Source organism: Onychostruthus taczanowskii, unplaced genomic scaffold, assembly GCF_017590055.1.
Source record: "Onychostruthus taczanowskii isolate IOZ18803 unplaced genomic scaffold, ASM1759005v1 scaffold4, whole genome shotgun sequence".
In the NCBI taxonomy this organism is placed as follows: Eukaryota; Metazoa; Chordata; class Aves; order Passeriformes; family Passeridae; genus Onychostruthus; species Onychostruthus taczanowskii.
Window position 1 is genome coordinate 24672344 of NW_024501459.1, and position 14987 is coordinate 24687330.

At 43.1% G+C, this 14987-nt stretch overlaps 1 protein-coding gene across 1 annotated transcript in view; it reads right to left on the bottom strand.

Moving 5' to 3' along the window:
- The window catches only part of RSPO2 (R-spondin 2), a 99293-nt gene extending 87894 nt beyond the window's left edge, over positions 1-11399 (bottom strand). The window contains exon 1 of the mRNA XM_041412855.1: positions 10940-11399. Within this exon, the coding sequence (XP_041268789.1) occupies positions 10940-11033 (94 nt within the window). The 5' untranslated portion in view covers positions 11034-11399. The remainder of the gene's footprint in view (positions 1-10939) is intronic.
- Between the last annotated feature and the right edge of the window lie 3588 nt (positions 11400-14987).

Here is a 14987-nt window from a genome sequence, read left to right on the forward strand (position 1 = left end):
GTTCTGGCACTGAGCACCAGGCAAGAGCCTGGCCCTGACCTAATTACACCCTCCCTTACAGCTCCATTGAGGAGAACCCCTTTGTGCCTTCTCTGGGCTGAACAGTCCCAGCTCTCTCAACCTTTCCTTGCAGAGAGATGCTCCAATCCCTTAATCATCTTTGTGTTCCTTTGTTGAACTCTCTCTAGTACTGAGGAGCCCAGAGAAAGACACAGCATTCAGCTGTGCTTCACCATTGCTGACGGAAGGGGAATGATCCCCTGCTGGCAATCCGGAGCACCATGAGCCTTCCTTGCAGCAGGGGAACATTGCTGGCTCACGTTCAGCATAGCACCCACCATGAACCCGCAGGGCCCTTTCTGCCAAGCTGCTTTCCTGCTGATTGCTCCCCAGCTTGCAGTGATGTCTGGGGTTGCTCTTTCCCAGGTGCAGGGCTTTGAATGTCTTGTTGAACTTTGCGAGGTTTCTTTTGATTTCTCCAGCTTGTAGATGTCCCCTGGATTGGGGGTATTTTCCAGAATACTGCTGGCACAAGATGCAAATAACAAGACATTTTTAGCAGAAGAACAGACAGCATAATCGTCTTCTTGTACTCAAAGCTGAGCAAAACTAGATTCCCTTTGACACAATACACAAGCCTCTGTCTTGGGTTGCAGAGACCATGCAAAAGAGATGGATGGATAGAGCATGTACAGCACAAATGCAGAACAATAGTAGAAAAAATGGTCTTTCTTGCTCAAAGAGATACAGATGAGGCTGAACACTAATCTGAAATGGAGAAAATATTTTTTTTTGTGCAAGTACATGCCCTCAGCACAAAGGGGCTACATAATCCAGGGAATAGGGATGAATCTGAGAATCAAAACTACAGATCAGATACTCAACCTTGTCCACTGATATAAAGGTTATTCTATGCTTCTTCTTCCTCTCCATGTCAGTTTTCTTTACCTGAATCCTTCAAAAGGAATATATATATATATTTACTACTCACATCTGTACAGAACTAGACTAGGTGGTCTACAAGTTCTGTTCACCTAAATATAAGATTTTGCAGATTTTTCTTCTCAGTTTCACACCACACATTTTGCGTCAAAGAAAGTCATAGTTGTTACTTCTATAAGAATCTCCATTAAAAAAATCCAATAAAAAAAAAAAAAAAAAAAAAAACAGAGTAAAGTGGAGTCAAAGTAAGCTTTACAGAAAACAAAAAAGTAACTTTAAACACTACAAAAAATATTGGAGATCCTTCTCATTTTAATTCCTAAAACTGAATTCCATAAGCATTTCCTAAAGCATTTCCTAAAACGGAATTCCAAAACAACTTTGAAGGCCACAGACAAAATTCAGCAAACTCTGCAACTAACAAAAGAATTATGATAACTACTTGTAATTCTGCAGTTCCATTACAGCTAAAAAGAGAAATCATGACCCAGTGTCCTCTCAGCATCAGCAAAGATGCTGCATTCCAGCATATTGCAATAGTGCTGTAGGAAATAGAGTTGGAAACCAAAGCACCTGTCTAGAAGCACCACTTCAATTAGATGCTGGCATTATTTACATCCCTACTGCCACAACATTTCACACTGGAAACTGCTTGGCATTTACAGAAAAGAGAAATTTCTTTTCTGTTACAATTTTCATTGATGTATACACATATGAACCACAAGCTTTGCAGGCAGGAAGACTAACAATAAAAGCAATTCCTGTGACATCCTGAAGGAAATCTCTTACCAGGGAGGCAGAATTCCCAACACTGAACCATGTCAGGTAAAACCAAATATCTAATGTATAAGAATGATTGTAGCCATGTACAATCAATATTTGCTGAACAACTTCAAAAAGTCCAAGACAGATGCATGCAGGCCAGGCATGTTTTGCATGGCCCAGGAAAGGAACTTAAGTTGAAGAACTGTCCTGCTGCCACAGGAGTACATCACAACAGCAAAGGCACACAGCTACCCTGCTCCAAAAGCATCTCAGATCAGAGGCTAGTTGTAAGTATTTAACAATAATTCCTAAAAGGTTTAAGAAAACTGAAACCAGCAACTGCTGTGCTGTGAACAGAACCTAATGCACCTCGTGTGCATGGCAGTGATTGTGCCAACTTACAGTTACTCGTGCTGAGTCAAAACTGAACCCATGCCCACCACATTATTAGTGTGCATTGTGTAAATTGAGATGTGAACCAAGTCTGAACTAGCCTGCATGAAGGGCCAAAAACATGTCTGCTATGGGAAGGGAATCCAGAACAGATTTCTGATTTCTGCTCCGGTGACCTTAGTTCAGAGGCTGTCGTGCCAGCAGGGCCAGCACAGCAGGGCCTCACCTCAGCTGGGATGCTCAAGTACCAGCTCAACATAAATAAAGCAAAATATGATGGAACTTTAGTGCCCATTCACAGCCACATGCTTGGCAGTGGAAACACTAAGTTGGAAGGTTTCTAATAAAAACATAGGGTATCTACCAAAAATTTTGAGTAACTCCAGAAAGAAGACAGAGCAAATTGAAAGAGCAAATCAGTAACATCTATCTTTACTAAGCACAGTTGCTGTTTCAGTTGTTTCCATCTTGCCCATAATGTTTTGGTATGGATGTGATGGGTGTTGTCAGTGCTGCTATACACGTGCAGATTAATCTGTGCATGCACAACAGCCATTTGTCTGATGTGGCTAGTTTGGGGGTTTTTGGTATTCCAAAGGTGGCAACCATACGGCCGAGAAGACCATACACTACTGCAGAGTATATGTTTGTGTGCAACATATTTCAGCCAGCATTTCAACTCAAAAAAGAAAATAATGTGCTTGGATCAGGAAGTTTATATTTCATGGCAGCACTGCAATTCTCTAACACAAATATACTTGTCCCTTTGCAGTGTAAAAGCAGTACAAGTATCTTCCAAGATAAAAAGGCACAAACACTGTCTTCATCGCTGCACATGGTCTACTTTGGAGTTAGTGCTCATGCAACTGCCCAGTGACTAAAAAAAACACTCATCAACCTAAAAGCCAACATCACAAACATTACTTAACTTCCACGTCCCTTCCTTCCACCTCTCTACATCTATGTTTGGGTCCGGTTTTCATCACAATGGAGAAAATCTTGACAATTCTCACAAAAAATATAGACAAAATTTTCTTCAAGGTAAATTTGAGACTCAGTCCCTAGACCATATGCTTTTGATTAGATTTAAATTTAAATATTAGAGAGAAAAAATATTTTTGCAAACAGAAAATCACAGTTGAAGTACTCTCATATTTGGAATTTTGGATCTATGTTAACAGTACATGAGATTTGATTTTTGATTATCCCTATCAAATAACACACATAATTCCACTGTAAGTGTGGTGGGCAGGGAGGGTGGTGTTTGAAACAAAATTACAGAACTGCACACCTGTTCTAAATATTCTGTTTGTAACCCGTAATTGCTTACATTTCCCTAGTTACAGTCTTATGATCATCCCATAAAGTCAACAAAAAAGGAGGGAAAGGAGACAACATTTCCTCACAAAAGGACAAAATCTCAGACACATCAAGTATTTGGCTCTACTGAAATTTGTATTTCAAAAAGAAATACATAACAGATTAATTACTGAAACAAAGAACATAAAGGCTTTTTTTACTTCTCACCAGATCTTAAAAGACAGGATCTTAAAAACCACCCACTGATCACATAATCAAGGTACCTCAAATGCTAATTGCTTCTCTGCTTTCCCATAATTAATCTCATCCACACTACAAGTCTATTCCTTCTTTTATATCCTTTTGCATTCACAGTTTGCATTCAAGTCCACAACCAAGAGGAAATTTCAGAAAATTTAACTGCCAATCTTTAGCATGCTGTCCCCTAAAAACAAATTTTAAGCTTAAATTTGAATTTAAGTAAGAAGCACTTGCATCATAGCAAGCACTTGCATAGGATAAGATTAAAACAGAGCTATACAAGTTCACTGGAGTGTTTCATTCAAGGGTATTTAGGTAGAAACACAAGCACGACACAGTGTCATCTCTACATGTCCAGAAGATGCTAGCAGCTGCTCCATGGACCACAGTTTGACAAAGGTCAGAGATGCGTGCAGCTGTTTAAAATCAAAGTGCTAAGACATAGAAATCCAAAAGTAAGAATATATAACTAAAATCTCAAATCCTTTTTTGCTCAGAGGAAGATCTACAGAGCAAGGTATCATTATATTCCATAATTTCACAGAAGCTACACTTTTTATCTCCATTTCATGTTCAGAACACAAGTTTCACACCAATTATTTTGAAATAGTATTATGTATAAATACCAATTTCTTGTAATTCCTCCATCCCACCTACCCCCACCAGTGCAGAAACTTCAGAAAGGTGACATTAGAGTGTTGGCAAATTTATGCTTTCACTCTTGCCTCTCCTGTGCTTGACACTGTGTTGTATCACCATCTGCCTTTTTGGGGCATGCACTGCAGAGTCCACCAGCCTGATCCATTTCAACTTCATTTCTCCTCAGAGTTTTGAAAAGTATTAGCAAAAATGGACAAGAGCCACATACAGAGAGAATAAAGCGACACAGCTGGAATTCAAGTCAGATTTACAAGTGACCTTACTGCCCACAGATATGCAAAGCTCAACAAGGGCAACACTGAAGTCTGATCAGTAAGAGGTCTTCATAGATGGAGCTGCCTGGACAAAGCCACCACGTAGGCAGGAAAGAGAAATCTGCATCTGCCTTACGGTGCTCACACGATCCAATTGATACTTCAACACCTCCCTTCCTAAGACGTATTAGTTAGAATACAAGTATCAAAATATGATACAAAGCCTATTCCATCCTCCTCATCAAAAATTACTTAGGAACAGGTTTAAACCCACCACTGCTGTCCCAAAAAGTGATAGATTTACTCCTCTTGCACAAAATTACTTTGCAGCACCACATTGACACCAAAGCATTACATCTGCTAAACACGTACTACAAATACAATGAGTATACAAACCATGGCAGCACCTAATTTCAGTTTCTAAAGCAGTCCATGATGAAAGGATCAAGCTGTTACATTTGTGCATTACCAACAGCCAATACTTATGAAGTCATGCTCTTCACTAAGAAAAGGATTAGCAAATACTTGGAGCCTAGACAAATACAGAAGGTTCTCCAACTGTGCCTGAACAAAACTTTGAGGTGAAAAGAAAGGGCCTGCTTGAAGAATTTAATTTATTAAAAATACCTGAAACTAAATCAATCTCTAATACAGGAGAGATTAGAACTTTCAGGGACTGTATCTGTTAAAGTTAAGAGCTGCACCAACATTTAATTTTAATATAGGTAGTGGATCTTTCTCATTGAGGGCTGATTTCAGTTTATTCAGGGGCTAACACTGAAGACATGTGCAGCTGAACTACACTTCAATTACAGATAAGGGTAATCAAGTAATCTTATATTTATTTAGTTAGGGGTATGCTTTATCTGATCAAAGGCAGGCATCTACCATAGGATGAGTTAAATTGTACCAACAGTTTGATGGACTGCACCAACTAGATCAATTATAAAAGAACACGTAGCCCTTCATGTTCCAGACAGTTACCTGTAGTTACATGAATCCAGCCCAGAATTCAAAATCAGGGATGCATTTTTGGAATGGTAAGTTATGGTAAGTTATAAGTTTTCAAGTTGGAGGTATGGTAAATTGGGCAATGTTTTTAGCCTCTGACGATTTGCAGGTTTGACTAGAGAGTCCCTTTAGTTAGCTTAAGTTTTTGGTATTAAAAAAATAGCTAGATTATCAGAAATGAAATTCAGGCCTCTGTGGGGTAGTCAGTCCTGGCAGAAAGAGCAAGAGAAAGGAAAACCCAGCAAAGAAACAGGCCTTTGTTTATTTCTTTATTATTGGAATTTTGATAGCAAGAACCTCTTTCAATTTCTACCTTTTAAATAATTTAATATTTTCCATATTTCTAAAAGCAGCTTATGTAAACAACACCATGCTAACATACTTTAACATAGTAATTATGTTGACATTGAATTGAGAAATTGCATTCTTGCTTTTATCACCATAATGTCCCTATATTAGTGTAAAAACTCACTTTCAGTACCTGTCATGCATTTTGAGCTGCTTTAGTGAGAGTTTTCAGCCAAGCCTTAGAAAAGGCCTACAAAAGGAATGTGTATCCCCTCCATATCCCAAAAGAGGAAGATATACAGTTAAGACAAGTTTATCAAGCATACAAATCTAAGCTCTTCATCACGGTGTAAATCTTACAGCAGGTTTTAACACAAAAGCACGTACACAGACTTCAAGGTCTGATCAGGCACACCCATCTAGCCCTGCATCCTAAACTCAAGTGACCTATAATGGAACCTAAAGGGATGGATACAGGCAAGGAAAGGCACACACACCACAACACTGTGCCAGAACATGCTCCCCATTTCTAGCTTCCCCAGTAACAGTCTTGGGACACCCAAAGGTGTCAAATGAATTGCCTGCCCCAAGATATCCTGCCCAGCCTCTTGCTTGCTAAAGACAGTCTTGTACACACCAAGCCCAGAAGAATATCTTTTAAATATTATAAGCAGCACAGAAAACCAACTTTGAGAAGCTGAATCAAACACCTAAACTTAGACGTCTATTTTGACAGTGAAACCTGGTCTTGGTGCCTTAAGCATTCTCCTGCAAATCTTCACAATCTGTTTGAGCACTGCTTATCCTCACTAACACTGCATCATTAGCTAGTTCAGTATTCAGTCACTCACACAGAAATTTTGATTTCTGGCAGTTTAAGAAACTTCCTCAGATGTAGCCAGTAATAAGTGTAAATAGTCAAAGGTTTAAAAGTTGTAATTTTTCAATGGTTACAGCATTAGGATATTCTAATTGCTGTAGCAGCAATGTATGTATAAAGAATGATCAGTAACTATCCTAAGTACAGGTCTGAGGAAGGGAAGCCATGCTCCTCACAGGAAGCATTTCTCCTGATCATCAGTGCTTGGAAGATTACCACTTGTGGAAGCACAACTCAGTTCTTTCACAGGTTCTGTTACAACTGCTTAATGTTACACCTGAGGGGAAAAAAGTATCTTAAAGTACTGCTTCCACATAGAATTTTAAGTCTTAACCTGCAGATAAAAAAGTTAACTGTCCTTCAAACATAACACGTTTCAACCTCAAAGAGGTAGAATAGTTGGATAACGCTAGACAATTAAAAGTCACATAGTATGACTTTTTTTTTTGAGATAAATTACTCTTTAAGAGCTACTACAGAGCTACTTGTAAAAGTAGCTGTGGTATTTATTTCAGTCAAGTATATACAACAGAGTTTCTTTTTCCTTAATGCTTAAATCATCTATCTTTCCCAAAGCTTGGCCATACAGTCCAGCTGAGACAGGTTCCAAGATTATCTCAGGTAAATAGCTTGTTAGGAAAGCTAAATCACAATTCCTAATACCCAAGCAGATTTTTTTCCTAGTTGAAAATCCATGAAACAACTTCCTATAATAATAACAGGTTTCTGGTCAGGATTCCCATCTTATATTAAGACGATAAAAATTTATTTGACATAATTTTGAACCCAGTGACTGTGCCCTGCCATATAATCATATTCTTCAATAAAAACTGTGCACAAAGCTATACTAAGGTCTGAGGAACACCTGGGAAATTTCCTGCCCTGGGTATTCCTCCTGTTTCTACCTGTAGATATTTTGCCATCACCACTGTCACTCATTATTCACTCATTGCCACAGATATTCCACCATTATGTACCTCTAACACAGAGTGTAAGCATCTAGGACATAAGCATTCACCTTAGTCCTCATGACACTCCATGAATAGGAACTAAATGGAAAGACAAGTATTTTACAGCCACAGGTTTTGAGTTCTTGGATATAAACAACTTCTGGTTTAACTGTGTGAATGTGTCCCATTCACATTTTTTATTACTCACATTGGTCTTATCAACTGTAGAGAGCCTCTCTGTAGACTCTTAAGTCTTCCCCTCAATGCAGGCACTGCTATCATATTGACATTTTTCTCTTGGGGAATTTTGTTAGCATCTGGTTTTTGATGGCTGTTTCTAATGATCCCTATATTCTCTTCTGTCAAAACTTTTGCAGAATGCCATCATACCTCCCTGAGAGTCTCCATTTCTAGGTACCCATTTTGACTTGTGGTACTCTTTGGAAAAGTTTTCATTACATCTCAAAGGGAAAACCACTGGTCTTTCATGCACCCTGCAACATTCAGTGAAATGCCAAGACATGAAGCTGCCCATCTTATACTGATTGCTAAAGAGAAATCTGAAAAATAAATATAAATTTTCATTGAAGAAGGCTTACAAGAGAAACAAAAAATCAAGTTACAAAATTCAACAAAAAAAGGAAAGATTAGGCTAAACCAGCTGTGATATTACACCACTGAGCTTTAAGTTATGTAACCCTTAAATAGTTTTCAAATATCTTCTGCAGGAAAGGCTAAAAGGCCTTAATTCTGGTCAGGGCAGTGACTTCCAGAGGGAGAATTTAGTGAGGTGTCTTAAGGAAAGTAAGGTTTTATTCTGAGCAACTATGCAAAGCAATATTCTAATGAGCTGAAAAAGTAACTAAGAACAGCAGTGGAATAAGTAGAGCCTGTTGATTATTACGTATTTATATAAAAAAATTTAGTAAGTGATATTGACTAAAAAACCACAAATCAATGCAAGCATTTTCCAAATCCTATTTTATTATTTTGCTTCTACTGCAATGTTGCAAGCCTTGATTTGGGAAAGGGTTGCAAGCAGATGGTGAATGAGGAATTCTGGGAACATCTCCCCAAATTTACTTAAGTCTTCTTTACTAGAGTATTTTACATCAGTAACAAATCCAAGCAAATGCCAATACAGACATATACACTTTAAGTTTATTACATTTAGCTGCTTTAAAAAAATCAGCTACACATGATATTTGCCCATAATTCCAGACTGAATGCAATTGATTCGTACCACACAGGAGACTTAATTTATGCCAAAAATTGTATTTCATTAAGAAAACGATATTATGGAGCATCTGAGATCATGTAACAGACAAAACAGAATGCCAGAGAAATTTTAACTGCCAGTACCCCACAGTGACTGCCTGATTATTTGCAGATGGGATATGGAAAAATTGTGAAATTATTGGAATTTTGAGTCCTGTATGAAAGCATTACTTCAGACTGGATGTGTCATGGCAAATACCTATTATAATTTGAATACATTCTTAGATTGTGCTTTCTGTGCTTAGAACTGGCTTTGCTTACTTCTTTATACTTATTAATTGAAAAAGACTGCATTCTTCTAAGCCCAAAACAAAACCCATAGGTGACAGCACAAAACAGAGCCAGTAAGTCAACTGGCAATACTGATTGTATTTATCCAATAATTAAACTAAAAACTAATTTAAATCAATCTCTTTTGGAAAAGCCAACTGTTCAACAAGCACAACAATTGGTCTAGGATCAATCAGTGAACATGAGATCAATTAAAACCAGCTTAAGTTTTTGTAAGAGGACAATTCACACAACTTGAGTTAGATGTCTATTCATTTCAGTACTGCCACAATGCAGCCCTTAAGCTCTGTTGTAAAGCAGAAATACCACTATCACCCTCCGCTGTCTAGCCAGCACTCTAAGTAGTTCCACATTTAATTAAAGACACAGTATACCCTTTGTTACCACAGATAGTCTGGTCACTTTAAAAGACTGCTATCGTTTTAGCCACACACACATAAATTAAACTCTGGAAACCATCAAAACCAAACTGCCTTCCAATTTTATTTGTACCTACTCTGAAGATGACATATGCACGAATGTGCAAACTATTTTCTTCTCACGGTTTTATTACTATTTGTACCAGCTTAACACCGGAGATGCTAAGTCCCTCCCCTTCCAAATAATACCACTAAAAGTGCAACTCTTTCAGAAGAGTTTAGCAGCTTGAGCCACCTGATTTTCAGCAAACTTTAGAAATGCGAAGGGGATGCACGGCCGAGAAAATAACAGGAAAAGAGACAGAAAAATAATTCAGAATATGTGGATAATAAAACATTTTGTAATAAGGTGAACCTCCCCATCGCTTAAAAAAAAATAAAAAAAATAATAAAAAAATAAACTGACGACGCCTCGGCCGGGCTGCCAGCCGGCAGGCGCTGCAGTAACCTCTCCGTCCACACGGGAGCTGTACTGGCATATTGCACCGCTCCGGCTCAAAGCTCCGGCATCCCGACATCAGCGTTTAGGGAAACCGATGAAGCCCCAACGCACCGTTTATGTCTTTTCCTCAAAGGGATCTGCACGTTTCCAGCAAAGCTGGCGGCACAGCTGGGCACGGCGCGGTGCGCTCCGCCGCCGCGGCTCTCCCGGCGGCCAAGCCCCGCGGGAGCGGCACGGCGGTACCGGAGGACGGAGGGGAGAAGCCGCCTTTCTGCCTCGAAAACATCCACGAAAAACAGCTTCAAAGTTCGTCCCGTGGACACGCGCCTCTAACTGCGTGGGCTAACAGCGATCCCCCGGCAGCCGCTGGACGCGGAGCGACGGCGACATCAGCGACGTTCCCTGCCCGCTGCGGCCCCTCCCGCGGTGGGCAGCTCCCAGCGAGACCCCCGCTCCACCGGCCCCGGTGGAGGACACGCCGTGGGCCGTGCGCCTACCGCTCGGCATTCTCGTCCCCGGCTGCCCCGGGCTCCGGCCGGCCCCTTCCCATCAGAGCTCACGTCCACGCCGCTCCTCCTGCTCCCGGCTCGACCTCCGCAGCAGGACGGCGGCGAGCAGCCCCGCGGAGCGGTCGCTACGCCGGCACGGCCCCGCGCCCCCGGGCTCGCCCCCGCAGCCGCCCCACGTGCCGGCCCGGTGCCCGCGGAGCCGGAGCGCGGCTCACCTGCCGGAGAGCGGCCCTTCCCCGCGGGCGCTCCCGCAGCTGCCCCGGCCGGCGTCCCGGGAGAGCAGCCGGCGCCACTCACCTCTTTTGCTGCGTCTCCAGCGGCCGGGCTGGCAGTGGCCGTAATCCATGCAGTTCAGGATGATCAAGGCAAAGGAGAAGAGGCGAAACTGCATCCTGGGCCGCTGGGGTGGGCAGCCTCCTCCGGTGGCAGCGAGGGGCGGCGAGGCCGGCGGCGTGCGGGGCGAGGAGGGGCCGGCGGAGGGTCGCGGGGCAGCGGCTGCCGCTGGGGACCGCAGGAGTTTACACGCTTCTTGCCGCCCTTCTCGGGCGCTGCGAACTCACCGCCGCTTCCAGCATCTCCCCTGTGCTGCGGGGAAAGAGAGGTGAAAAGCTTGGACCCGGGCTCTCCTGGTCCTCCTCTGCTCTAGCTCTCCCCAAAAACAAACAGACAGAGAAAAGTCACAACCCGTGTCGGGGCAGGAACGGGGTCGCGGAGCGGAGTCGCCGAGAGCCCCAAGCCTGCCCACGGCGGCGAGCGAGCGCTGCCGCCGGCCCCGCGCGCCCCGGGACGGGCTGTCAGCCGGGGGACAGCGCTATTTATCCCGGCGCGGGGCGCTCCCCGCCCACACGCGCTCAGGTCGCGGCACGGCGGGGCGAAGCCGTCCCCCCCTACCTCCCGTCCCGCCGCCCGGCCCTGGCGCCGCCCGCCCGGCCCGCGCCCCCGCCTCCGCCGGCCCTAACGCCAGCCGGCCCGAGAGCCGCTGATGCTTTCGCTTGGCGGCTCTTCCTCGGCGGGCTTCTGCCTCTCCCCGCAAAGCCTTCTCGTCCTTTCTCTTTCTCTGCCCTGCTTACAGCCTGGGGAAACCTAGTTCTCCTCACTTCTCGCCCTGTTCTTTCTCTCTTTTTTTTTATTTTTCCTTTCCCTTTTATTTTCTTCTTGATAACTATGTGTTTCAAGCCTGGATTTAAGACCTTGATTGATTTATTCTGCCCACCCACCCCCCACCCCCCCTTTTCCTTCTGGCTTCCTAAAGTCTGATCTCACACATTTCAAAGTCTCTTCCTTGAAACACCACTTTCATTGTCTTGGGAAGATGGCTCTGGAAGTCCTAAAGTGTGACTTCAGTAAGTGATTTGTACTTGTTTCTAGCCACATCTCCACTTGGCAGAGGTATTGTAAAGTTAGTAAAATGGGAATCCCAATAGTACAGATACGAAAGGCTGAAACAAGGGGGAAGTCAAGAGTTTCCAAGTGAATTTAGTTTTGATACGGAAGATCTGTTAATTTCTCATAACATCCACCACCCTGACTCCACAGTGCTGTTTATTTCTCTGCTCCTCACTCACAGCCTGTTCCCCAGCCAGGTATGGACAGACCGTGACTCTTTGCTTGTGGTGCTCATCCCGTTGTGCCTGACCTAATGAGCCCCGTAGGGCCTGGGGCTCTGTGAAGCAGGTGCAAAAGCTGGGAGGCAGTGTGGATCTGGTACAGCTGGTGCAAAGCCAGGTCTTATAAACCCAGCTAGATCCAGGATCGAGGCTAGGTCTGTGCTGGGTGTTTCTGCTCCTCCTTCTTCCTCCCTCCCCCCAAACCCCGTGCCAATAATTTTGGTGCTGAAATACCTGAGCTGCCTCGGGATGGAGCCAGCTAGGCTCTCACAAAAGCAGATGTACTCTTTCCACAGCATAGCTGGCCTTAGAAACAGCATAACTGCATTCATGTGGCACTGTGCCTGACCTAATATGTCATGTTAGATCCACGCTAGCTTTTCATCCATGAACAATCTAACCATAGATAAGTGAAGTCTGACTGTATGGTGTTTTCCATACCATCCTGAGACCTCAGAATTTTTGACTTCATTTATTGTATAATATTCCTCTAGAGCAGAGAAGGATCAGTAGCATCAGTTTCCATACTGAAGACTGACTTACAAAGAGGATAAATAACTTGCCTGAAATCAAAAGGGGCATATGAGACTGTGTCCTGAGTTTCCCAAGCTCTCAGATATTTCTGTAATCCCTGTGCCGCCCTTCTTTATATTTTTCTACTGTATAATAGTAGCACTACACTGGTTTAATCAATAGTATAAATTATAATGATTTTTTAAAGTCATGTTACTGTAGGGATTGAGTGCATCCTCACCAATTTTGCAGAAGACACCAAGCTGAGTGATGCAGCTGACACGCCTGAAGGACGGGATCCATCCGGAAGGACCTGGACAAGCTCGAGCAGTGGGCACATGAGAATCTCAAGAGATTTAACAAGACCAAGTGCAGTGTGCCCGTGGACTGGGGCAGCCCCCAGTACCAATACAGGAGCAGCCCTATCATGAAGGACTTGGGGGCACTGGCAGATGAGAGGCTGGACACAGGACACCAATGTGCACTTGCAGCCCAGAAAGCCAGACATGTCCTGGGCTGCATCAAAAGCAGCGTGGGCAGCAGGTCAACAGAGGCAATTTCATCCCTCTAGTCTGCTGTCATGAGAACCCACCTGGAATGCTGTGGCGTTCCCAGCACAGGAAAGACATTGACCTGTTGGGGTGAGTCCAGAGGAGGCCACCAAGACGATTAGAGGGATGGAGCACTTTTTCAGGAAAGCTTGAGAGAACTGGAATTATTCAGTCTAGAAGAGAGAAGGCTTTGGGGTGACCTAATTGCAGCCTTCCAATACCTGAAGGGAGCCTACAAGAAAAGAAAGAATTTTTACAAGGGGCTGTAGTGACAAAAGGGGCAATGTCTTCAAACTGAAAGAGAGTAGCTCTATATTATCTATTAGGAAGAAATGTTTTGCTGTGAGGGTGGTGAGACACTGGCACAGATTTCCCAGAGAAGCTGTGGCTGCCCCATCCCTGGAAATGCTCAAGGCCATGGATGGAGCTCTGAGCAACCTGGTCTAGTGGACGGTGTCCCTACCCATGGCAGGAAGGTTGGAACTAAAATGTTCTTTAAGGTCCCTTCCAATCCAAGCCATTTTATGATTCTATGGTATGAGTATTTTCTGATGCAAAATATTTATTTATTAGAACTGTCATGATGATATTACAGTGTGTGAGACTCCATTGTGCTATGCAGAGCACCAGTATCTTGCAGTATTGTCATAATCTAAGAATTACAAAGATGTGACCTGTCAAACTAATTAACACAGATCTAAGAACTCAGTCAAGGTCAGTCTAGCTTAGTGTCAATGCTATCCAAGTGGGTTTGGAGTGGATGCTAAGGGAAAGAGTGCCAAAAAAAGGCATGTGTATATGTGGTTTATGGTCTTTATTTTCCCCAATCTACTTACACAGTGAAACTTTTCTGTAAAACTTGTTGCAACTGATGCCATAATCTATTTCAGTCAAGTGTGTTTACTGTCAACTGGAGCTCTCCAAGATGCGCAGTCTCTGTATCCACTCATGTTTCATGTGACATGTTGTGTACCCTAGACAGCTAAAAGTGAGCCTTTTTGTACTAGCATTATCTTTAGAGTATGTGCTTGTGATTTTCTGATGCAGAAATAAGAAAAACACCCTAGAGATCCTCTCAAGCTTTAATGCCAGGGAGAGAGATATCAAAGTACAAGAAGGGGAAACAAAAGGTGTTAACTACACTTTCGTAAGGGCTCCAGGAGCTAATCTCCTTTACTGTTTCATGTTTACAAACCCGTTATGTGTCTTTGACTCTACAACAGCTTTCTAGAGTTTTGGAGTCCTTTTTGCAAACAGTGATACCAGGACCTCCTCACTAACACAGCTCCACTTCTGGAAGTGTCTGAAATAAAAGTATGAAAGGACTTTATGACAGGTGTCCTGCTGGCACTGAAGATGACTGACATCTGTCAAAGTGTGGTGTAGTGGCCTGGAAGCAAAACCAGAGTCTGCAGAGCCCATTTTTACAGTCAGAGGGGGAAAAGTCAGGGGCTCCAAGAGATTAAAAATCGGAGGAAGGAAAAGTACTGGGATGACTTCTGTAGGACATGGTAGACTCTGTCTCTGCAGCTGCACTTCAGTTACCAGAGAGGAACTGACTGTAGGTATGGCACTTTGTGTACTGCGGCTCTAATGAACACTGCACTCACTCTGAGGCCAGCTTTGTCACAGGGAGGAACTGGGAAAATTATCTGAGCATGGTCAATTAAGTCA